The following is a 26,191-nucleotide window of genomic DNA, read 5'->3' on the forward strand; positions in this document are numbered from 1 at the left end:
GCTCAGTGAAATAAGAAAAACCTGTGATATTTAAACCTCGCAGCTCCTTTTTAACAGCTGATATGCAGCACTGCAGAGTTTTTTATGGCTTTGTATTTCTATCGGACTGCTGCGTCGGTGGTCGGGGGTTCTTGTTACCCATAGCTGTGTTCTGTGCAGTTTGTGAAGGCGTCACCTGAAAGCTTTCCAAGTGGGGGGGCGCCTGATGTTTCTGCTGACACAGCTGGGGGGGGGGGCAAAGCCACCGGATTCACGAGGAAAGCCAAACTATGGCACATAAAATGCAGATTTAGATTATTTTTAGATAGTTTGAATTGTTGTAGGGATTAGATATCAAGGGATCAGACCAAAGATAATTAATTTAGGTTTATTGGTTTAATGTCCACCTGCTTCATATTTACATTTATGAGCCAAAAACTATGTTTAAATTAGAAAGCCATCATACTGGCTCTACAGCCAGTGTTTTAGTCTCTGCACTTAGACAGGAAACTTTTCACCTCATTCATCTTCCTCTTCTTCACGTCTGAGTATAAAACAAGCTGAGAAACTGGCTGCTTTCTACCAGCTTTCCAGAAACTTCTGTTTCCTGCCTAAAGCCTTTAGAGTAACAACACTGTTATTCTCTGACCTATTATTGCCATTTTTCCATAATAAATACAGTTTTTTTCATACAAACAAGAATTCTTCTTCCTTATTAATGATCAAAGATACAGTTTTGGTCAGAAGTCTTCATCCACTCTTCATCTGTATGGATGTGAAATGAGATTTGAGCTTTTAGGGATGCAGTTGAACCATTCCTTTTATACAACAGAAATTAAGTGATTTTTTTTATACCAGAAATGAAAAATGATTCCTTAGGGGTCTTCAACCTGCAGTTCTGGAGACACAAATGGCTTTTTGGACCTTAATAACATTTGTCAACGATATTAACAACATGGAGCCGTGTTTTAAAATGGAAAGGTAATAAACAAATTCTAGTTTTAAAAGTGTTTTTGCAGTAATAATTTAAGGAGTAGCTATTTTAGTGTATGTAGAAAAGAGCTTTTTTAATATCCATTTCAAAAGCTCCAGTAATGAAAATGTTTTAATCACCTGAGATGAACACATTTAATGATTTTCTGTCTTTTAAAACCTAAAAACAAGGAGATAATTTTCTTAATACTAAAAATTAAAGAAAATACAACAAAGTTGTTTTTACTTCAAAGACTCGCGCAGCTTTTAATACCTAGATCACTGGCAGAATTGGTCCTAAAGGTCACTGACCTTTGCCATAAAACAATGAACAAACTACGAACAATGAACAAGTACGATTCAAAATAAAATAAGACCCAAAAACAGAATTGAATTTTCTAAATGGGAATTAATCCCAAACTGCTTTTTAAATTGATAAACTTCCAAAAAACAAACAAAAAAAACTAATCAATCTCAAATTAATCTGCAGAAACATCTATGGACTTTGTTTAAAATATACTTTAGTGTTAGGAAATCAACCAGTTTACATGTATTAAGTGGTCAAATATCCATCCAGAATAATGCTAAATGGATTTGTTTCTTTGCAGGTCTAATGAACACTCAGCCATATTAGTAGGGAGCCTAATCAAGTTCTGGTTTATAAAAGAAAACATTCTGTTTGCTTTATATTAACTCATTTTAAAAAAGGATGCTTCAAATGCACCATTAAAGGAACCCAAACTAATATGAGCTCCATGCAAATAATGATGATGATGAGGAGTGGGTTTAAACCTCTGACCAACCCAGCAGATCCATTTTCCAAACATTTCCATTCACATTAAGCAGATTTCCATGAATTAATCCACAGGTAGGATGTTCAATCAGAGGTAAAACTACAGTTACAGCTGCAGAACAAAAACAGCCTTAATTTGGCTCCTTCTCCAGCTTCTCCTTTTTGTCAAGCGCAGTGATGTGAGGATTAGCTGTGATGGAGAGCAGGATGGTACCTGTGAAGTCTTCAGATCTCTAAGATAATTACAGTCATGCATTAAAGTGGCAGGGAGATGATCATATTTGGATGTATTAATGTTAAACTATAAAATAATGAGAAGGTGCTAATTTAATTGGAGCAAAAAGCATCCTCAGAGTGGCAGCCAACCCCATTCAAAGAATGGATGGAAAGAATGCAGTCTAATAGTTCAGGTTGCCGAACCCGCAGGAACGAGTCGACCATCTAAACCCCCTCAGGGACAGAGTCCACAGCACAGAGATCCGGTTTGATAATCTATGTGGATGTGATGGATAAGCAGCTTCTTCTCAATGATCAGCAGTCTCCTCAGCTGAATGTCCACACCTCCAGCTCCATGATGCGGAAGTCGTCCGTTTCAGAGAGGGAGCAGTTGTTGAAGGTGTAGCACGGACTGCTACGGCCCAAATACAGGTTCTCATCCACCCACAGGCCAAAGTGACCCCTGGGGAGAGCAGAGAGAGGCACAGAAGGTGGCTGAGTAGAGGGTGAATCTTTAAAAAAGAAAAAAAAAATGATATCAAGTTTGTATTTTACCTTCCGCCACCTACGGCGAAGCAATCCAAGTCTCCTTTAATGAAAAACGAGTTCTCTCCTGTCCACCTGAAGCACTGACAGGAAAGAAACCAGGAGCTTCTCAGACACAGGGATCACAACATTTCAACTTTCACTACCACTGGGATTTTTCTGGGATTTTAAGCTTTACAGAAACTCAAAGTAAGGCATCGTTAGGATGTAAAAGAAAAGGGATTCATGGTTCCATGTTTTAGGTTTTTTAATAAAACATCTGAAATGTGCGGCAGGATGTTAGACTGACCCACCCCTATCTTAAAGCTGCAGTCTGTTACATTGAGAAGAGAGCAAACTTCGACTGAAAATTTGAAGAAAAACAGGTTTCACGCCACTCCCCCACCCTCTCTGCTTCACTCATGCCCCACCTCCAAGCTCCACCCCTCTCACAGCATCTGCGCGGCTACCGCATGCGACCGGAAGCGTCCAAGCAGCGTACGCGGCATGGAGTGTGAACCGGTAAGAGCGATAACACTCACCTCCAAGCAGCTAGATATAAGATGCGGGTAATACCGAAGTTACAAATTACTACAGGGGCAGTAAGGGCAGTTTCTCTTTCGCTGGTGGCTGTCGCTCCGCCATGACTTCCACGCGCGTCCTCCTGACTTCAGCGTGTGTGAGCTGTGATTGACACTCCATCAGACGCTCCTCTGGCTGTGATTGGTTGTTTTGACTCGTCCCGAATTATTCTTTCCAGATTGAAATACAGGCAGTAGGCGGGACCAATTGAAGCAGTTTTTTTCACAGGTTACATATCACATGTACTGCTGTCCGGGCATAGGGACAGTTTTAGCCAATATGACAAAAAAGTAATTTTTAAAAACTTACAGACTTCAGCTTTAATGTAGAAATGCTTTCAGCCGATATTAAGGTGTGATGGAGTAAACCGTTACCAGCTTTGGACATTCAGAATTCCACTCAAAGATTCTCAGCTGGATTTAGGAATGGACTTTGACTAGGCCATTCTAATACATAACTGATTTGATCAAAACATTGATTGTAGCTCTGCTTGCATGTTTAGAGTTGTCCTGCTGTTAAAGGAGCCTTCCTTAAAATACTTCTGTTAGTCTATAAATCTCTGAATGGCTTAGCACCTAAATACATCACAGACTTGCTATCAGTGTATCAACCATCCAGACCACTCAGGTCTTCTGGCTCCAGCCTGCTCTGCACACCTAGAACCAGAACTAAACATGGAGAAGCAGCATTTAGTTCCTATGCTCCACTTATCTGGAACAAACTTCCAGAAAACTGTAAAAATGCGGAAAGCCTGAGTTCCTTTAAATCAAGACTAAAAACACATTTGTTTAGGGTCGCCTTCGACTGTTCTAGTTAAACATCATTAGTTAAACTTTTTTATTTTCTTTAGTCCAGCTGTTTTTAATGTTCTTCTTTTTTTCTGCATTTTTTATTTTATTTTTTTCCCTACTTGCTTTGATTCGTTTTTTTTCCTACATTTTAATCATGTAAAGCACTTTGCATTGTCTTTGTACTGAATTGTGCTATACAAATAAATTTGCCTTGCCTTGCCTTGCCTTCTACAGTACCCAGTCTAAAGCCTGCTGTACCTTATGTAAGGTTTTCTAATGGATTCTTCTGTATTCGGCTCCATGCTTCTCTCAACATCTTTCCAGTCTCTGAAGAACAGCATCCCCACAGCACACTGCTGCCACCACCTAGCCTCGCCAGACTATTTTAAGGCGTTTACATGATATATTAGTCTGGAAAGGAGGAGCCAGAGCCAGATTCCATAGGTGCGACTAACAGTCCGTGGAAACAGTTTAGAAACAACCAGATAACTACAGATGTGATGCAAAAAACATCTTTTAAAAAAAGGAAAATCTATTGTAACAGCCGGTTGTTAAAATTTTAACAATATAAACAGCATTTTTGGGACATAATCAAGAGCAGCAATAAAACATCTCTGTGTTTCAGCTGCAATCTTGAATGTTATGGTTGTAGAAAAGTGCTGTTGCATTATGGACCCTCCTCCCTGATTGGTCCGGTCTGTTTTAGGTCGAACAGTGTTGAGCCTTACTGACCACCTCCATGTTTCGTCATCAGTGATGGGAGTAACGGCGTTGAAAGTAATGGCGTTACTAATGCCGCTACCTTTTTTTAGTAATGAGTAATCAAAATGATTACTCTTAGTGTAACTATAACGCAGTTACAATTGCCGACACCCCATTACTGCGCGTTACTCAGGTCGCACAATGAACCTTTTTTCATGATAGGACTCGTGTGCGTCATGAGAGAGGGGAGGATGGAGAGTGAGGAGGACTCCAGCGGCAAAACAGCGCTTTCCAGATGGAAATACTGGTGTTACGTCGAGCTGCATTTCCCCATCAGATACGGTTTCCCCTGCATCTCCACACAGCGCGGCGGCACGATTCACCATGCAAGCGACAGGAAATGTGCATGCTCGCTAAAGGCGTGCAAGAGCTGTCCTGTGCTCGCGCCACAGGGGAACTATGGAGAGCGTGAACGATCATTAGCCTATATGTAGAAAGAGAGAAATATGGATGGATGGATGGATGGATGGATGGATGGATGGATGGATGGATGGATGGATGGATGGATGGATGGATGGATGGATGGATGGATGGATGGATGGATGGATGGATAGATAGATAGATAGATAGATAGATAGATAGATAGATAGATAGATAGATAGATAGATAGATATAGCTACATGTTGCAGTATCTATAACAACCCAAACACAGGATTTCAGAATTTGACATCCCCAGTTATTAATTTCATACACTCGCAAAAGTAACGCAATAGTTACTTTTACTAGTAACTAGTTACTTTTATTGTGGAGTAACTCAGTTACTAACTCAGTTACTTTTTGGGAGAAATAACTAGTAACTATAACTAATTCAAAGTAACATGCCCAACACTGTTCATCATGGAACAGTGTGTTCAGGCTGATGTTAACTACACTGTTTAGTTTTTCACCACAGCCTGCGTCTCACAAACAGCAAAAAGTTCGACCTTGGTCTCATCCAACCAGAGCAAATTTTTATTTTTACGTTCGTTGCATCTTCTACATTCTAATGGTTTCTTTTTAGGAATGGTTTTACTTGCTCTTCTTCCACAAACACTAAATGTCAAACTTTTTAATTGGTCTAGTCCCTCCTCTAATTATTTGCTCTCCTTAACCAGGCGGTCAGTTTAGTTGGTCCTTCATTTCTTGGTAGGTTTATTTTCTCCATGGTCAGATGTGCTGCATGATATTTTATTAAAGGATATCAATTGAAGTCATTTCATTGCAATTTAATTGCACTTAAATTAACTTAGAAGTTAACTTAAGTGCAATTAGAGGGAGAGGGAGTATGAAAATACCCCTTTTGAGACAATTTACATTAATCAATGTCATTTTTCTGCCTGTATATACCGACACACTGAAAAAACTATCTAGAAATAAGTAAAAATTTCTTAATTTAAGTGTATTCACCCTTAATTTGAGTAGGTAAATGAGATAGTTTGACAATGGAATGAGTAATTTTACTCTTAAAATAAGATAATTAGATAATATGCACTTGAACTAAGACAATGCAATTGTGTTTTCTTATTTTAAGTGTAAATTGTCTTGTTCAATTGGCAAAATGTCTCTTTTACCTCCTCAATTCAAGAACAAATGCACTTATTTTAAGACAAAATGACTTATCTAGATTCAGATTTTTTGCAGTGCAGGTTTAATATGTGGAGGGTTTCTATTTTTGTTCAGGTGAATTAGTTAGTTTGGAAATTGGTGTTTGGTGTGGAAATTGATGTTAACTACTCTCTCTTGTGTGTATTTGGTTGATTCATTTATTTCTGTTTGTCAAATTGTCTGGAAAACTTCCTATTCATTCATTCATTCATTGATGTAAACTAATCTGCTTATGTTTCAAAAATGATTCCATGAAACATTATAAATTATAAAATTGTTGATATCTTTCATCCTGACTACTGTAAACTGCTCAATTTTCTTTAACTCTGGAATAATAATAATAATAATAATAATAATAATAATAATAATAATGAATTTTATTTATAATGCACTTTACATTTGATTTCAAATCTCAAAGTGCTAGATATACGATAATATGATTCGTTTAGCTAATATCTAATAAGCATGGCAGATATTGGCATTCTTAAGATGTTTACCAGTTCTCCTACCTTAAAACGTGGATGCAACATGAAGAGGAAGGTTTCTCCCGTACCATAAAACTTCTCACTGGGTTTCAAAGGCTCGGAGAGGAAAGCCCCGAAAAGCTGATGGAAGATAAATTGTGACACAGATAAAGTAAAGTAGATCCAAATAAGCTGCAGGGTATTTTTCTAGTTTACATTAAAGCTTTTACCTCATCCAGTGCGTCTTTAATGACAATCAGCACAGGGGAGTCAGTGTTGCCCAGTTTCCTGTATAGAGACTTGAGGCTGGCGCCGTGGCGGGACGTGCTGTAAGCCAGCTGCCATGTGCGGCCCACCGTCCTGGGGGGAAGCTCCTGACTCAGCTGGAAGAAAAAGACACAGAAAGGAGGAATGATACAGAAAAAGGACAAAAAATATAATCGTATAAAACACAGAGATCAGCAAAGTATTTTGGTATTCCTTTAACACTTTTAGATGTATTCACTTTAATATTATAACATTTATTGTACTTTTTTGAGAGGCTATTCACCAGACTGACATATGGTGGAACATCTTAATTTATGGTTAAAATAAACTTTGTAAGCCAGCAAATATATATATTTCTATTTAGCGGAACAAGATGTGTTGAAAGACGTCATTTTATGCTGAACTTGAAAAAAGTTTATAAAAACTTTATTAAGAACAGCCTTTTAAAGTCCAAACCAAAGTAAAAAAGTGTGTAACATTTAAAAGGTTGAATGCTTACGACCAGTAGATAATGACATGAGGATAATGGTCGATATCAATGAGGGTTGTTCTTTCCTAACTCCTGGTGCTGAAACACCAGACCTTAGTTCCTTTATTCTAAGGCTTTACAACAACAGCAGTTAGATATGTAAGTAATGTTTATTTCGACATAGAGGTCACAAAGTGCTTCACAAAATTACAAAACAAATAAAAAAATACATTTACAGTCACAAAAGACATGGTCATAAAACAACCGGTAATCTACTAGAATTAAAATGTTTTCTTAAACAAATAGGTTTTCGGTTCACTCTTAAAAAACATCAATAGAATCAAGTAGGCACACTTAAAGCTATGTAGATTTATAACTGAAGTAACCAAGAAAGGTGTGTGGTAAAACAGAGTTAAATCTTTAAAAAGCCATCCTGGATATAAATAACATGGTAAAAAAATCACAGGTAGATGTTTAACTAGCGCCACCTGGTGTTTAAAAAAGTCCTGAAGGCACTAAATTATTAACTTTGTCCTCCAATCATTACAAACTAGAAGCTCTACTATCTCCGTTTGAGGTTTGGTGATTTATTTCATGTCGTAGTCCATCAGGAAATACCTGAACCTTCTGAATGGGTCAACAAAAATAAAATATGCATCAAAACGTGAAATGATAGAAAAAAAAAAGTGAAAATGTAAATTTTAAAATGATTTTTAGAAACACCCGTTTGGATGTTTCTAAAGGTGTCAAATAAAAGCCAGACCTAGGATGATCTATCGCAGGGATTCCCAAACTTTAGCTTGCCAAGGCCTAGCCTGGATGCTATTCCGAACTTAGTCCCGCCCACAACGTTTGAGGTCGGGAAGTTCGGTCTGGCATTGCTTAATAGTAGCGTGAGTATGCTCACACAATATCTGGCGGGCCAATCAAATTGTCAGGGCGGGTTTTATACGATGATGGACAGATGATCAACAGTAACGTAATCAACCATGTCACCAAAGCGAGCTTGGGTGACAACAACAATGGCTGCCGCTGGAGAGTTGAGGTGAGTAGATTCTGCTATTAGGTCTGTTCTAGAAGATATCGACAGCAAATTAATTTTAAAAGAGGAACAGAGAAACGCGATCAAGGCTCATCTTCTTATTCTAGGCGTGCAACTGCACGCTTTGATTTTTGTTGACAACAACCATGCGTGGCTTAACATACGTCACGCACTCCGTTGCTCTTATTGGTTGTAGGTCTATCCAATTGAGTGCAGAGGCATTTTTTTTCCTGGTTCGTTCGAAACACGCCCCATAATCACAGCTCTATGGAGCAGCATCAGACTCATATTCTGACTAGAATTGAGTAGGACTACGTCAGGCTAGCCAAGGCCCCCCTACACACCAGTACATTTTCAACTCATATGAAACATGCGTAAACACTAATGTGTAAGCTACAGCGACAGAATTAAAACATTAGTGAACAAACCATCTGAATAAAAATAAAAATTTATTTTGTAAAGCTGAAGTCACAATTATATTTTATTAACCTTTAATTCCTCAATGAAATGCATAAAATATATAATAACATAGGCCCACCACTTTATTTTAAAAACCTTTTTTTAAACGATGAGCCTCTTTATACCTTGCAAAAACAGAACAGGGTGGGAAACTCTTGTCTTACATACAGCCAGAAAGTATTATTTGTAAGCTTTATGTTAATGATTTTCATAATGCAGTTATACCCAGACAGGAATATTTTAATTATTTATATTCAAAAAACTAATTTTATGTATACCTTTTTTTTTTTTTTTTCCCCTCCTCCATCTCCCAGCGGCCCCCCTGGCGGCCCCCACTTTGAAAACCAGGGGTCTATCGGATGGTCTAGGATTATTTGACACATGGTGGCGCTATAGTAAAAAAAAAAAAAGCTGTTGATTGAGTAGGGTTAAATAAAAAAAAAATATTAAAAAACACATGGAAGATGTATTAGTTAACAGATTATGCTGCAAACATCCCTGTTTTTTTGTCCACGTTTGTTTCCCGTAGAAGCCGCCTGGTCTGACGCCTCAGAGACTTTATGATCGTTATCCTAAATGCTTTCTGCTAATAATAAATAAGACTCTGGTTCAAAGTTAGGCCTAAAAACACATTTACAGTCCCGGGAGAACACATTTAGTCTCATTTCTTGGAAGTTTAGAAAATAGCATTTGAATCGTTTACGTAAATCAGGTAGATTTTTTTTATTTGCAGTAAAGGTCCCGCACTGCAAAACAAATAAATCCTCTTTCAGATTGATTTTGAAGGTAAGAGACTAAAGGATTTGAATTTAAAAAAAAAATACATAAATTTTGGGCTACAGTAGAAATAATTAAGTGAATTAAAAGAAAATCCTGATCAAATAAAACCCTTTAACAAAACATTGGCTACTCGTCTCAATTCCTTTCCACAGGTTTAGCTGATAAACTTTATATTTAATGTGAGCAGAGTGAATTGGTTGATATGGCAGAGAGTCGCTCACCTCTCTGACATGTGAAGCCTCCAGAATTTGGCTGTTCTCCACAACGTTAATGATCCCTTCAGGTTCCTTGTCAATCACCACGCTTGATTTCTCTTTATTCTCCTCCATCAAAACCATCTACAAAGATAAAAACATCCTTTATTAAAAGATCCAAATCAGTTCCTTGTTACTCCATTAGTCAACATCTTAATCCCCAGGTATAACAATCCACCTGAAGACTCAGCTGTTCTCTCTGTTTTCCTGAACACACTGACCTCCCAGTCGTCCCCTGAGCCACGGAGTGTCTGCAACGTCTCTTCATCCTCTTCTTCCTCCTCTCCTTTATCCTCGACGAGAACAAACTCCTCTTCGTCGTGGTCTGCCTCCCCCTCCTCCTCCCCCTCCATTATACACAGGTCAGGCCGCCAAAGCTTCAGGTAGGAGCGCAGCTCGTCGGATCTGCAGGACGAGTCAGGATTACTGAGATGGTAAACAACAGCTGCAGCTGCACCAACACTGCTGCGTGGAAACTGGCAGGCTTTTGTTCAGACAGGATTTATTGTCAGGTGTCTTCTTCTTGCTTTTTTAAAATCATTTATTTTATTTGAAGGCTTTTAGAGCACAGAAAAGAAAAAAAAAATCAAATCTGCAGGTTAAAACGTCACTTGTTAACGTGCACCAATGCTGAGTTTAAATTAGGTTCCAACAATCATTCATTCACTTCAGTGCAAAGAGCCAAACGACCAAACACGCCCACACCTGAGGGCAGCTAGGAGGACCAATCAACATTAAAGTCATCGTTTCTGGACTTGGAATACAAACTGAGGGGAACCTACACAGGTAGAACATACTAACACCATCCAGAAAGAACCCAGGCCAGGATTTAAACCCAAAACCCTCTTTTTCTTTTCCTTCCGGGGAGTGGCGGCCTAGTGGTTTGGGCATAGAGCTTGGAATACCGAGGTTCTGAGTTTGAGCCCCAATCCCACAGACTGCCACTCTGGATCCCTGAGCAAGACCCTTAACCCCACACTGCTCCCTAAGGGGGATGGGTAAAATGCAGAGGTAAATTTCTCCAACGTTTATTCAATAAAGTTCAGTTATTATTTCAGCAAGGCACAGTGCAACCTGGAATATCCTCACAATGTGATTTAATTCAAGGATTCAGTCCAACTAGTGGAGCTTATCAAGCAGACGAGATCCAGGCTGCTTTAACCACCATCTTCAGCTTCCTTGTCTGCTATCTGGCCCCAGGGGGCCGCAAGGATCACATGAGGCACCTTTGAGCCTCATCAAATAATAGAACAATTCAGCAGTGAGCCTTAAATGGTATTTTGTTTCTCTTTAAAAAACAAAACAAAAACACATTTAAAGTGATTTAAAATGAATAATTCTTTAAAGAAACAATAAAAAATGTTTTTTATCCATGAAGTTCAGGTGAACTGTGACACTTTCATAGGTCGGTATCGGTGGCCCTTCGTATGACTCAGCATGCATAGCGTAGCTCTCAGCTTCATGAGGTTTTGGATCCCTGATCTACACCCTTTAGAAAGTATCTAGTCTCCTCTATTAGGTGCCTCCACACAGCATGATGCTGTCACCACCATGCTTTAGTGCGGGGCTGGTGTGTTCAGGGAGACCTTCATCTTAGCAAAATAGCTATCGTGTTGCCGCATTCCTTCCTTCCTTCCTTCCTTCCTTCCTTCCTTCCTTCCTTCCTTCCTTCCTTCCTTCCTTCCTTCCTTCCTTCCTTCCTTCCTTCCTTCCTTCCTTCCTTCCTTCCTTCCTTCCTTCCTTCATTCAGATTCTCTCATCCGAGCAGTGGGTCCCTACAGCTCCTCCAGGGTTACTATGTGCTTCTTGGCTGCTTGGAGGCATGCAGATAATAGATTAAAGGGATTTTTTACCTTTCTTGTGACAGAGCCAGCCAGGTGTCCCTTCTGGATAAAGTTTTAGCTGAGCTCTTCTTCCTTGCTGCAGACGACTGAACCCGCAGTCGTACAAACATCAAACTCCCTCGACTTCCCGCCGATGGCCTCTGAGGAGCTGGAAAGCAAACAGACTTCTAGTAAAGAAGCTGAACGATCGAAAGCAGCAGATGTAAAAGTAGGACAGATTTTACCATCTGTGGTCTCACTCCCCGCAGATTTTTCTGCGTCTGGCAACTCTGCCTCTGGACCTCCGCAGCAGAAGGTGGCAGCGCTGCTCAGGACAGTCAGACTTCCCAAGGGGTCCTCAGGCTGCACCTCAAGAGAGCCGCTATCCAGCCCCGTCTCCACAGCAGCCATGTCTCTGCTCTCCGTCTCCTCCTCCTTGGTTAGACCCAGTGAGGGACTGGGCAGCACTGACGGAGCAGCAGAAACCAGAGCTGGAGGCAACTCCTCCTGCTTTTCTCCCTGGACGCTGCCTCCTTTGCTTTTGGTGATTTTGAGCTTCTGAAAAATGTTCTTTGTTTTTCCTTTCCTTCTGTAATTAAAAAAAGAATAAAAAGTGGGAACCTTTCATGTCACTGGAATCAGTTTGCCTTATTTGTGAGAAGCAACAGTGAGAGCACTGACCTCTGCAGGGAGGTGTTGAAGTGAACGTGTGAGCTATCAGAGAAAAAGGAGATGGATGCCAGGCTGTCAACGGTGAAAGACAGGAGGTAGTCCTCAAAGCCGTGCTCCGTCACCAGAGGATGGGTCTTTGACGGATCGAAGAAGATTTTATTGGACGTCACCACCAGGATGCCAGAAACCACACCCTGATAGAGACGGAGAGGTGAGGCGAGTTTTCAGATGTGAAATCACAGCGGCATCGATCGTCATCCCCACCTTTCCGTCGGTGATGTGGTGGCAGAAGAGTTTGAGGTACAGCATGGGCTCTGGCCGCTCGCCCTGGCAGCACTCAGGAGGCAGAGCCAACAAGCAAAGTTGTCCGTCTGGCAGCGGCACCGCCTCCACATCCTGTCAGCATAAAAAAAAAAAAATCCAGATTTTGTAGCATGGTTAAAAAAACAAACAAGATGTTTTTACAAAATCTTTTTTAGTGCATAAAAATCTCTCTTCCTTTTGGTTTAAACACTTTTATTCTGTTTTGTATTATTATTGATGCTCTTTCTCTATTGTACGACTGTTTCTCTATAAATAAAACTTTTCTTGGGTATCCCTCTTTAATTTAATGAATATTTATACAGGAAACCATAAAAAAAAACATTTAATAACTGGATTCCAGTTTGTTGACCAAAAAAAGAGACAAACTAATCGTGGAGGAGGGTTGAGCTTTATTCTTGTTTAAATAATCTTATTGATCCTTGTTCTGATTTAATAAAGAATTTAACAAAGCAAAGCATCTACAAAAAAGTATTAATTCAACTGTATTTCATTGAAAAAGGCTTTGTTGATCCCAAAAGGAAATAAAATGTTGTGAGTCTTACTGATGTGTTTTTGTAGACGTCTTTAACCAGATCTTGAAAAGCCTCTGTTGGTTTTTACCACCGTGAGGAAGAGGATGCTCACTCTTCTCCAAAAACTTCATTTTATAAAGATTTTCTTTAGTAAAATAATCTCCAGAGATTTTAGAGAAGAACAGAGTTGGAATTGTTTGTCAGCTAGTTGAGGTTTTTGTAAGTAATTTGCTCTGATGCTGTTATACTAGTAGATGATGGAGAAGATCAGACTCTCCACACTAGACTGATGGAGATATGTAGCATCTCGCTGCAAACACTGAAGGATCTAAGCTACCTTAGGAAGTCCAGTCTGCTTTGTTCCTTATTATAGAGCTGCACAGTTTATCTCCAGTCTAGTTTGTTGTCCAAGTGAACTCCAAGGTACTTATACTCCTCCACCACATCCATATTTTGTCCCATGACGTTAAGATGATTCAACTTGTTCCTGTTTCTTCTGAAATCTACAACCATCTCCCTTGTTTTGTTCACATTTAGGATCAGATGATTGTTTCCTCATCATGCTACAAAGCGACTCCCTGTACTCTGATACTCCCATCGACTGCAGAGTCATTAAAGATGAAGATGTAAGCTATCATCCCCAAAGAAAAACAAAACACACACAGCTGTGTTTTCATGCTTTATGGGGACATTTCATTGACTTACCGGTACATTAGTTTTATATGGTCTAATCTAGACCCTTACCCTAAACATTAGCAAGATATACCTACCACTAACCCTAACTTAAACTGAATTCACACTCCAAGAAGAGAACTTTACCATATGGGGACCAGTTGAAAGTCCCTATATGAAGCGGGGGGGAAAGGTTTTCAAAGGGGAGAAGGTTGAGATAAAAACAGCTCTGGAAGCGACCTCCTTCAGGGTGCAGCTCTGATAGCAGGTGGTGAAGTTCTCCACAAACTGAACGCCTCTAAAGCATATCCAGACACGCTGCTGAGGGGCCCGATCACAGTGTTCTCTAGCTTTATTTAGTAAATAAAGTTGAGCCACTCTTTCAATTTCAGCCGCCATTTTAAAAGATATGGGCAAAGAGAAGAGGGTACCTCCTCCCGATGCGCATCTGACTCTGACTCTGACATTTTGTTGATGCTCTAGAAGCGGATCTGGAAAAGCATCAAATATAAATCAGGAACCTTTTTTTTTTGTTGCTGGGTCAAGCAGGTTTGGTGAGAACGCAGCTTCAGAGGGGGACTGCTTGTTCCAGAGGTGGCGAATTAGATCCACATGGGAACAACAGATCACCTGATTGGGGGCCATGACCCCCTACCCCCTCCCTAGATCCACCCAAGTGTGAAAGCATGGAAAAAAACTCAGTAATGTATTAAAGAATTAGACTGAAACAGATGGAAGGAGGGTTATGAACATCAATGGATTCTCTTAGACACTGTAAATTGGTATATACATATGTTTGGTGGCAGTCATGTAGAGTATGGGTAATGATTGCATTAATGAAGATGTTATTAGGTGCTTGTGAATGAGTACACATATGTTTATATGAAAAAACTGATTTTTATCACTTTATGGATCAGCATGGACTCGAAAGTTAGGTAGAAATTAAGAGGGTTGTTATTATTAAGGACTAAAGGAAGAAGAAAGTGTATGATAAAATAAGGTTTGCTTCTCATACACCTTTTACAGTAGATTAATATTTGCAGTGTAAAAATTATGTTTTAATAAGTAGGAAGTCAGCCTGAGCACAGACTAAAGATGTACCTCATGTACTCTGAGCCAATGACATCCAATATTTGCACCAAGAAAACGAGCCCTTAAGAGGCCTTAAAAATGATCAGAAATATCAGTCATTTTGGGGAGTATTCCTTCTGTAAAGTAAGGCATGACTCTGACTAACATCATGTATCCACGTCCTCCACATGTTTTAGCGCACCTTTGGAGTAAATTTGAATAAATCATATTTTTTTAATTAAAAGATCCAAACATTAAAAAATAATTGAGCAAGTTAATTCTGCATATTTTCTTTTTTTTCTAATACACAGGTGCAACAAATTTTGGCTTCTCCAACATCTTTTAACATAAACGTAATCAAAGTATTTATTTAACTGTACACCCTAATTGTTTAGTGTTTATTGTGTCTAGACATTGCGCCCCATTTCTTCTGTGGACTCTTCCAATTCAGAAAGAATGAGAGACGTACGGAAGAGGATTAGGGCCACTGGAAAAAAAAAAAAAAATTAACAGATTTTTAAATTTTTTTTCAGTTTAGTATGGGAAAAAAGTCAGAATTCTGACTTTAATCTCAGAATTCTGACTTTTTTCCCATACTAAACTGAAAAAAAAATAAAAAATCCGTAGAACTCTGAGATCAAAGTCAGAATTGTGAGATTAAAGTCAGAATTCTGACTTTTTCTCAGAATTCTGACTTTTTTCCCATACTATGCTGAAATAAAATAAAAAAATCAGTTAACTTTTTTTTTTCAGTGGCCCTAATCCTCTTCCATAGAGACGACTTCATTAAATGTGAGATAAATATATTATGATAAAAACAAGTCAGAATTTCTGACTTTGTAAACAGCAGGAAGTTCAATAAACAAGGCATGACATGGACCCATATTTACCTTAACCATTACTAACAATAGGAAGGACGCTAATGGAGGCTAAGAAACATCTCTAAATTAACCTGCTTCACATGTTTCAGTTGCTTTATGTTGGAAAAGGCTAAAAATGACCTGAGGTATCACAAAATGTGGGGAATGTTATTAGCCAGATATGAAGGGAAGGAAATCTGTTAGTTTTTAATGGCTGTTTTTCTTTTCTACTCCACAGTTAGAAGAAGGGAACCAGTTAAAGTTACAGCAGTCATATTATCTAACCTTCACCCCTGGCAGGTATCCCAGCCTGTAAACACATCTTATGGCAACCAATAGTGCTTTAGATGTCATGTGAGGGATTTATGCACGCTCACACAGTGAAGCACTTCTTCCCATATCCTCTAACCGTCTCTTAAGAGCAGTTTGCATGTTTCCCTAAATGTTTATCTCAGATTTCTAAAATGTAAAAGCATTACAGTATTAGGTTAAATTATTTTCTTTTTAAAATCACAAAGTAAATGATAAGTGACCGTTTAAAGGTCAAGGATAAAGATCTATACTATTCAAACAGGTGCATCTGTTGCTATAAACAAACGTAGAGATGCAAAAATCCACTCATGCTGCATTTGATCAAAAACAAAACTGTGCGTTTTATTTCCTTTTAAGTTCTAGAAAAAATGTGGTGAAGGGTTAACACTTTGCAACAAACTTCAAACTTGTGAACTAAATATACTTCCCAGAAAATTGCAGAAAATGCAGCATTTGTTCCACTTACCAGTAGTTTGTCATATTCTGCCTCCGGTGAGGGGGACTGAGGCTGAGCAGGGACAGAATCCAAACAGCAATGATCTGCATCTACCTCCTTCCTTTCGTTGGAGTCCAGTTCTGGTCGGGAGGATTTTCCGCTGACAGAAGCGTCCTTTCTCTTTGAGACCAGCTGCTTCAGAAAAGCAGCCATGATAATATTAGCTCTGACATTGACTGTGTAGACAGGAGGGATCACTTCCTCTTTCTACATTTCCCCTCCTCTCTGTGTTTGTAGTCACATCTGAGCCTCAGGATGAGGGCTGTAAATGTAAAGCTGGATAAATGCGTGACATTCAAATAGTAGCTCACATTTTATGTTTAGTGTGATGCAGTTGGTTAGTAGTTTGCTTTGAATGAGGAAAGGATACAGAAAAATAATATAACAGAGCAACTTCCTGCTGAATATCTTAGTCATAAAACAGAAGAGGGGAGGACGAGTTTGCATTACAAATTAACCGAAACCTGTCGGAGTCACATATCTGCAACCTTTACATGTTTATAGATGGCTCATACCTCCTTCACTATGGAGGTATCAGAGCTGGGTCGTGTTGAATTATGGGATAAAGATCCGCCCGTTTCGCTCTTTTCCCCCGGGGGTCCATCCTTACAGCTGAACTGTGATGAAACGCTGAACACTGTGTCCCCGGGGAGACCCTGCATGGAAAAGAACAGGAACAGCAAAAGGTTTGTGGTTTCCATTAATATCTGGATGTTTCAGTCTAATCCGTCACAAAAACACGGTGCTTCGAATGTTAATGCCTTTAATAATGATTTATTTTAGGCTAAGTCATGTGAGAGTCATTACATACCACTGTTTATTAAAACTGGCGAATTAAAAATAACTATAACTATAAAAACTATATTTTTTAATGATAAAAAACTATAATTAACATTTTTGTTAACTGAAATAAAAATTAAAACTACACCTTGTAAAAGACGAAAACAAACCGAAACTTTGTAAGAGTTTACAAAGTCTAGATTCTCTTCATTTTGTTGTTTTCACTACCACATGACGCCAGCAGATGGCAGGTATGGCAGTCTTGTCACCATTATGTAAGTTGTATTGCATATAAGACCAAAACTATAACTGAAAATATTAACAACTCAAATGAAACTGGGCATTTCCAAAACAAAAAAAACAAAACAACTAGCTAACAAATGGTAAAAACAAAGGAAAACTAAAATAGAACTGAAAATCAGAAGTCAAAACTAAATAGAAAATAAAAAACAATGAAAATTTCAACTTTCAATTATAAAAAGCAGAGCGGCCCATGGTAACTATGGAGGAGCAGCGGAGATTTACAGGTCAGGTGGGAGAATCTGTTAACAGGACAAACATTTGTTATCCACTTCACAAATCTGGTCTTTATGGAAGCGTGCTGAGAAGAAAGCCATAAAAGCACCTGTTGACATTATGTCAATAGCAATTCAGATCACACAGCAAACATGGAGGAAAGCTGCCATGGTGAGAGGAGAAGGTAATTTAAATCAGAATTTAAAGGACTTACATAAAGTGTCTACACTCTTTCACACCATTGGATTAATTTAAATCTAAAATAAAAACTGAAACAAACCCTATTAGAGGCTGCAGAGGACTGGGGTGAAGGTTCACCATGATATACATGTGTTAGAATGGCCTAGTCAAAGTTCAATCCAAATTCAACCACATGCAGCTACATGCAGTAATTTTGCAAAGACTTATGGATTAAAACCTTTATCCTTGAATAAATATAACGGGTAGATTTGTGAACCAATAGACCATCAGCTGTACTGAGATACGGGAAGATAAATAGAAGCGCACATCAATTTAATTGTAAAAATGTAATTAAATCAACGCTTCACTTCCAAATTATGTACTATTGTCTGTGAATCTGTCAATACTCTGAAAGTTGCAACATGTTGGTTCTGTTTAACTTATTTGAAAACATATTTGAAAAAAATACATGTGTTTTCTGCAAAGATTAAAATAGTTCTGTATGCATGGAAAATCACCGTCCTGCTTACATGGGTGTGTCATATGTGATCTGACACAACTGCATTCATTGAATAGCCACGTTTGACATTGTTTGGCCTGTGTTTACTAATACAACATTAATAAGCAGTGCAAAAAGCTTGCAAACTATTCTCCAAAACCATTTCACTGTGAATGAAAGACAGCCTGTTTCATCCATCACAGCATGTTAGACGTTATAGGCACAACAGTAAAGCTGCATTGAGAAAGGGCAACAAAAAAATTATCATGGTAAAGTTTGACACAACAAAAAGCAGTCTCTAATAACATTAATCCTATTTTTTTACATTTACAAAGATTAAAATTACACCAGACAAAACATCAACATTTTTCAATTGCTATATATAAGACTAGTCCATTTAAAAAGGAAACTGATGGGTACCTTGGAGTTAAAGTCTGAAAATGCGCTCCTTCGGCTGTATTTACTGCAGAGGTTCTCAAACAGGCTCTGTGTCCCCATGGTGTCAGAGAGCAACCCAAGCTGCTCTGAAGCCCGACGTGACTCTGAACCTTGGACACCACCTGTGCCACCCTAACATGTCCCATAAAACTCAAGACACATTCCAAAACCAAAAGTCCCTTTCCTAGCAACCAAATAAAGGTGTTACATAAATGGAGCAATAATTTCCCAGTTATCAGTTTGCTAATCTGTTTCCATAGGGGGCTCCTTTAACTTTAGACTGGTTGTAATAAAAGTGACTCACAGTGCTGGATGAGCTGCCATCTAGTGGTTCCTCCACAGTCACTGCAGTGTTGCTTAGCTCCCATGCGGTCCCTGTGAAGTAAAGAAAACCTGTTTGTTTCACTTTTGATTCAGTCTTCATTAAGGGCCAGGTGCAAACATCACAAGCTCAAAGTTTCTCTGGATTCAAAACAATATTTAAAACACAACCCAGGTTTAAATAGCATGCAAACTGTGGGTCCTTCCAGAACCATTGCTATGCTGCAGGATGAAAGCATGCATCCCTCAAACCACAGGAGCACCTTGCAGGTAGTATTGCCGCAGCTTAGGGTTTCTGATGTGGGGGATGTGGTCGAGAGGTCGCCTCACGACGGGCTCGTTCTTGCTCTGTCCACTGGCTGCGGTATTCGACATCATTTGGGACTGAGGTTGGGTCTCCCAGGGTGGCTTCGCAAAGCGAGGAGGCTGAGACACACCAGCAGGCAGCTTGGAGCCTAACCTGAAACATGCAGATGCAGACAGATTAGTTACAGCTGCAAAAAAATACCACACTGTTTGTGTAGCTAAACTCTCACTGTGCAAATTTGCACAACAAATACTTTGCTTTGTTCTGTTTCTGATGACTTTTAAGGTGTGTGGAGTTTAAAGCCTTATTTACTGTTCTGATTTGATGGGAACATTACGGAAGAGGATTAGGGCCACTGAAAAAAATAAGAAGTTAACTGATTTTTAAATAGTATTTCAGTTTAATATGAGAAAAGAGTCAGAATTCTTACATTAATCACATAATTTCGACTTTAATCTCAGAACTCTGAATTTTTTCCCATATTAATCTGAAATAATATTTAAAAATCAGTTAACTTTTTTTTTATTTTGCAGTGGCCCTAATCCTCTCCCATAGAACAGAACATAACTTTTGAGAATTAAAGATAAACCTACAGCAGAACCATGTTGTCTGTTGCTGTGTGTATTTCATAAAGGAGATGAATTGGATAGGTAAAAAACTTTGCAATTAATTTTGTAGTTTAACGGACACAACAATCCTATGATGATAAATGAAAGTCTAAAAAATAAACTATGATGTTATGAAAATAGTTCAAATGAATTCAAATGTAGAAAAGGTTAAAAATAGATCTTCCAGTCCAAGAAAATGGAGTAATTGAACTTTAACAGGTATGGGACAATGGTATATGATGCTTTACAAAAGTATCAACACCTTTATTTTCCCACAGTTTTTACAAAACTGCAAAGTTCAATGTAGTTTACTGAGATTGTATCAGATAAAGCAAGACACAGTAGACAATTGTGAAGAGAAAGGCAAATGATACACGGCTTTTAAAACGTTTCATAAAAGAAAATCTGAAATGTGAGACAAGCTCCTTTTTAAAAGAAAAACCCCCTTTTCAAATCCACCCGAGTGCCTTCAGGTGTTACATACCCCACATATAGACTCTACCTGTGTGTATTTCAATCTAACTGTAAATGAAGTTGGTCTGTGAAAAAGCCCAAGAAGTTTGAGAAGAAAATGTAGTGAACAAAAGAAAAAGCAAGATGAAGACTGAGGGACACAGCAGAAAAAGGCCAAAAGAACATTGTGATGAGTTTAAAGTTAACTTCTAAAATAGCATTAAACATCCCCCAGAGCTGCCTCACGTCATTGTCTAGTGAAATATGATGCACTGTGTTTGCCTGCATTTTAGTTGTGTCAATCTTTAGATTATGCACTATATACTCTGCAGTTACAACGAAATGCAAACATTAATCTTAAAATGGCAACAATAATTTACAAATCAAAAGCCGACGAATATGCTGGAGGTAGGACAGGAATCGCATTTCTGGGACAGACGAGTGATAAAACAGAAAGAAAATAAACGCATTTATTCTCTCTAACCATTATTCACTTCATTTTCAATGTAATCCATTACGGTTTATATAATGTGAGTCAAAGTGAAGTGGACCAGTTGGCTAATTATTGTTGCAAAAAAAGAAAGTTCTGCAAGATTTCTCTTTAAGTTTACAGGCAACTTTCATTTGTCACACTGTTGAGTACAGCAAGTTTACAAGAAGCCAATGGCAGCTAATAGTGACCGCATGATATCCAATGCTGACATGTTTTAAGCTGTTGTTTATGAAACAAAAAAAAACACTTTATTTCATTAGGGTTTTCGACACTAATATAACATTAATATTAAATTGCGGCTGCTCAGTGGCGCAGTGGGTAGCACTGCTGCCTTGCAGCAAGAAGATTCTGGGTTTGATTCCCAGCCTGGGGTCTTTCTGCCATGTTCTCCCTGAGCATGCATGGGTTCTCTCCGGGTACTCCGGCTTCCTCCCACAGCCCAAAAACATGACTGTTAGGTTAATTAGCTTCTCTAAAATTCTCCTTAGGTGTGAGTGTGACTATCTTGCGAGTATACTGTTAGGGGATTGTCCACCCGGTGTGTGAAGTCTGGATTTGGCAGACAGCGCGAAGGAACTACTTCTCGTGATCAATGGGCTGAAAAGCGATTGCGAGCAATGCGTCGTGGAGCGCATAGGGTGTGACAGGACATGTAGGACGTCCCGGCCATCCACTGCATCCATTCCTGTCTCCAGTCGTCATGTTAGCATGTTTCTTTATGTGCTCATAATTGTTTACCAATATTTGACCAAAGAGTCCTTTAATATGAGTCCCCTCATGTCTGTAAGCTATTAGCACAACCACAGAAGGCAAAGAACCATTTAACTAAAGTTTATTGATTTCTGAACACATTTTTGATAAAATATACTGTTATTATCTTATATATAGTTAACAGATAAAAAAGCAGATTTGACATAATCCCATACTCTTCAAGATAAACTATGGTTCTGAAATATAAAATCCATGCACAACTGTGATATCAGTGCATGATTTTATTGATAACGGTTTTCAACCATTTTCTATGACTTCTTTTTGTGTCCATAGAAGCTCAGTTTAGTTGAGTTTCACTAGTTTGATGGTTCAATGGTTGTTTTATTCTTCAGTGGGGCCTGCCAACTACTGACCTACCAAGACAAGGAGGTCTTTCTAAACCAGTGGAGAATAGATCAGAGTAGCTCGAGGCCTTGGGAACTCTGAAGGAGCTGCAGAGATTCACAGCTCTAGTTAGAGAGATGATTATCTCCATGGCAGAATGGCAAGATTTCCCTTTCTTGATTTGCAAGGCTGATTAAAGCTGAAGTTTGTAAGTTTTTAAAAATCACTTTTTTGTCATATTGGCTAAAACTGTCCCTATGCCCAGACAGCAGTACATGTGATATGTAACCTGTGAAAAAAACTGCTTCAATTGGTCCCGCCTACTGCCTGTATTTCAATCTGGAAAGAATAATTCGGGACGAGTCAAAACAACCAATCACAGCCAGAGGAGCGTCTGATGGAGTGTCAATCACAGCTCACACACGCTGAATCCCGCATCCCCCCCCCCCCCTTCTTGTCGCATGCGGTAGCCGCGCAGATGCTGTGAGAGGGGTGGAGCTTGGAGGTGGGGCATGAGTGAAGCAGAGAGGGTGGGGGAGTGGCGTGAAACCTGTTTTTCTTCAAATTTTCAGTCGAAGTCTGCTCTCTCCTCAATGTTACAGACTGCAGCTTTAATCGATGCAAGCCCACTTGGTGGCTGTCTATCTATTTAGTTGCCGAAAATGCCATTGTCTGTGGTTGAAACGGGACATGTGAACTGTCGAGATCAATTTGAGTTCAGAAAGAAAGAGAATGCACGGCATGCAGCACTGCTGTTGAGCTGAATCTTAGTCCACGGCTAACAGAGAAAAAAATATTCAGGGTATTTCTGCAGAGGCGTGTAGACTGTTCAAAAAGCAGACATGACTTGCAGCTACATGTCATCATGAAAGGGTCACGAGGGGAAAAAATCCCGACAAACCTGTTGAACTAAGTAAAAGGCTTTATTGGAGCAATGAAGCGAACTTTGAGCATAGAGTCAAGCAATGTTCAAAGATGTTGTAAGAAATGGAAAAGGCCCACTTGAAATCGTTTCTCTGCCTCTACCCTACAGACTAGGGGTGGAACGGTTCACAAAATCCACGGTTCGGTTCGGTTCACGGTTTCGTGGTTACGATTTTCAGTTCGGTTCGGTATATGTTGATTGTTACACTGGAAAAAAATCGAAATTTAGATAAGTTTTTTTTTTCTTAAAATAAGTGTATTTGTTCTTGGATTCAGTAGATAAAAGAGAGATTTTGCCAAGGAACAAGACAATTTACACTTACAATAAGAAAACACAATTGCATTGTCTTATTTCAGGTGCATTTTATCTAATTTTCTAATTTTAAGAGCAAAAATACTCATTCCATTGGCAAACTATCTCATTTACCTACTCAAATTAAGCGTAAATACACTTAATTTAAGGCATTTCTACTTATTTTTAGATCCTTTTTCCAGTGTACCCCGAAATCCCATAAAAATTAATGAAATTAATGAAAAAAATCAAAACAAATTTGTGAATTGTAATTATTTTTAATGATCCGCGGAAACCCTGGATCATTTCCTCATGTTTTGCTGCTTTGAATTTAATCATTTCGCGCATGCTCTCTACCATCTCCAAGGGACTCAGAGCGGAGGGGACGGGAGCCACAGCGGAGGCTGTAGGCTTTGCTTTGTGCAGGCGGTCTGGAGCGCAGCGGGGCGGAGCGCTGACGGAGTATGTGGGATTTCGGGGTTAGCATGACATGTTGGTCATGTTGCTGTTAGCATAAACAAAACGTGTTGCACATTGCTTGCACATTGTTGCACTTTTATCCACAACTTTCTTTCCGCCGTCATCGTAGGTCACTCTAAATGCAAAGTGGTCCCATACAGCAGACCTATAAAGTGCTGCTTGCGCGTCTTCCAACTCCTGTTCTTTCCCACTCGCCATTCCCACACAATTCTCCACAACTACAGATTTTTTTCTGCTACACCCGGCTACGCTGCTTCGCTTCTTCTTCTTCTTGTTTACTACTGGTGGTTGGCTTTGGTCGCAGTACCGCCACCTTCTGCTCTGGAGTGTAAACACTTCGCCTATGAGAAAAAGGAGCAGCGCATGAACCGAACGAAACACACGCGAATCGAACCGAGACAGTCGAACCGAACGGTTCGGACGGTTTTCATAAACCGTTCCATCCCTACTACAGACCTAATAATAACTGAACCTTATTGATCTCCCATTGGAGATTTACCTCTGCATTTAACGCATCCCCTTTTGGTGCAGTGGGCTGCCATTGTGCAGCGCCCAGGGAGCAATCGGAGCACACTGCTCTAACCCACTAGGCCATTGAAATGGGCCTGAACCCATCCATAGGCACTGAATGACTTCCTTTGTCAAAGTTGTTTTACTCTATAAGCTCGCTCTGTGCTCAACAAAAGAAATAATGGCACTCTAACTTAAAACTGAGTTCTGCACTTTTAGGAGCATTCACACAACCTTAGCTGCATTCACATTTCTGAATGTCACACATCTCAACATAGATACATCTAAAAAGTCTGTGGTGGTTTTACTGATGTTTGTGATGCACTGATTGATGACGAAATGGATATCAGCACTGGGGTTCTCCAAGGCTCAATTCTAGAGCTACTTTTATTCAACAGCTTTATTCAACCAATACAGTCACTGTGTTCTCAACGGGTCAGACTTTCCTCCGGTCTATTGCAGAAAAATACCCCTGAAATGCAAGGTCAAAGTCTTCTTTATTAGTTGACTACAATTGGGGAAAAAGAAGGGAAAAAAAGCTATATACTAATTTATTGGTGCTTATTTATGTGCCGCCCACCCAAATCCTGCTGTCAGAGCAGGGCCGGTCCAAGCTTCCATAGGTCCCTATGCAAAATGTTTGATTTTAGAGCCCTTTATTTTTGCAAATAATACCCATTTCTGAAACCAACACTCCAAAGATCCAATCATTCACACACCCACAATAAACTCATTGCAACTCTGGAGGCGTTGTTTGCAGTCTGCTATTTGTAAGCATCACCTGGTGTTACTAAAAGTAATAGAATCAATTAGCATGCAGTTTATTTACATAAAAGTGTCATGTGCTTTATACTTTTTGGTTCAAGCTGCAGCAGCAGCAAATGTGCAAAAATAACCTGCAGTGCAAGAACAACAAACAAATAAAAATTACTTTGTTAAATAGAAATAATGATCCAAACTGCACAAAAACAGACATAATAAAATTAAAGAATGAAATATTATGAATGTTACAAAATAATGGCATTAGTTACTGGAAACCAGGTAGTAAATGAAATATAGCTTTAAAAAGTTATATTTGTTTTATTTTATTTTTTTAACAGTGTCCTGTCTGGCAATGTGGCAATAAGAATAATTGTCTTGATGCCAAAAAGAGCCCAACAGATTTTACTTTCACAAGTGTAACAGTATGGCAATTGCTATACTGCTCCACTTGTTTCATGCATATAAATTTCTTTATTATAATTATGCAGGGAGTTTTACAGTTTATATGGACACTGCAATGTAAATAGAGCAGAAAAACAGAAGAAGAAAAGGAAAAAAGAAAGAAAAAAAGAGAAAAGATGAAAGAAAGAAGAGATAGAAAGGAGACAATGACAAAACATTTTCAGTCTGCTTCATCACCTGTAACGAGATGAAAAAAGAACAGCACAACCAAAAGACATGGTACGAGATATACAATAAAGCAACACCTTGAAACTATCTCTAAAGTAATATTTTAACTAAAGTTATATTTTAAAATACCAGCTACCATTACTCACCTTTTTATGCTAGATTGTTCTTCCTCAGTTTTCCTCTCACTTTTTAGAACCTTTGCATCCCAACTTTACTGTTAGC

The 26,191-nt window shown here is 39.0% G+C and overlaps 1 protein-coding gene across 3 annotated transcripts in view; it reads right to left on the reverse strand.

Moving 5' to 3' along the window:
- Nucleotides 1–351: 351 nt before the first annotated feature.
- si:ch211-15d5.11 (nuclear receptor coactivator 7) overlaps nucleotides 352–26,191 on the reverse strand; it is a 31,132-nt gene continuing 5,292 nt past the window's right edge. Inside the window, exons 3-16 of one of the 3 annotated variants that reach the window (XM_038307021.1) lie at nucleotides 19,679–19,875; nucleotides 19,399–19,469; nucleotides 17,197–17,337; nucleotides 16,652–16,813; nucleotides 12,699–12,830; nucleotides 12,444–12,628; nucleotides 12,008–12,351; nucleotides 11,793–11,931; nucleotides 10,161–10,344; nucleotides 9,907–10,023; nucleotides 6,899–7,051; nucleotides 6,714–6,809; nucleotides 2,516–2,589; nucleotides 352–2,423 (exon numbers count right to left, since the gene is read on the reverse strand). In XM_038307021.1, the coding sequence (XP_038162949.1) occupies nucleotides 2,288–2,423; nucleotides 2,516–2,589; nucleotides 6,714–6,809; nucleotides 6,899–7,051; nucleotides 9,907–10,023; nucleotides 10,161–10,344; nucleotides 11,793–11,931; nucleotides 12,008–12,351; nucleotides 12,444–12,628; nucleotides 12,699–12,830; nucleotides 16,652–16,813; nucleotides 17,197–17,337; nucleotides 19,399–19,469; nucleotides 19,679–19,875 (2,131 nt within the window). In that variant the 3' untranslated portion in view covers nucleotides 352–2,287. Of the gene's footprint in view, nucleotides 2,424–2,515; nucleotides 2,590–6,713; nucleotides 6,810–6,898; nucleotides 7,052–9,906; nucleotides 10,024–10,160; nucleotides 10,345–11,792; nucleotides 11,932–12,007; nucleotides 12,352–12,443; nucleotides 12,629–12,698; nucleotides 12,831–16,651; nucleotides 16,817–17,196; nucleotides 17,338–19,076; nucleotides 19,239–19,398; nucleotides 19,470–19,678; nucleotides 19,876–26,191 lie in introns of those variants that run through there. The other 2 variants (XM_038307019.1, XM_038307022.1) reach the window with 2 other exon arrangements.

Source organism: Cyprinodon tularosa, unplaced genomic scaffold, assembly GCF_016077235.1.
Source record: "Cyprinodon tularosa strain WSP-4 unplaced genomic scaffold, ASM1607723v1 ctg6, whole genome shotgun sequence".
Lineage (NCBI taxonomy): Eukaryota > Metazoa > Chordata > Actinopteri > Cyprinodontiformes > Cyprinodontidae > Cyprinodon > Cyprinodon tularosa.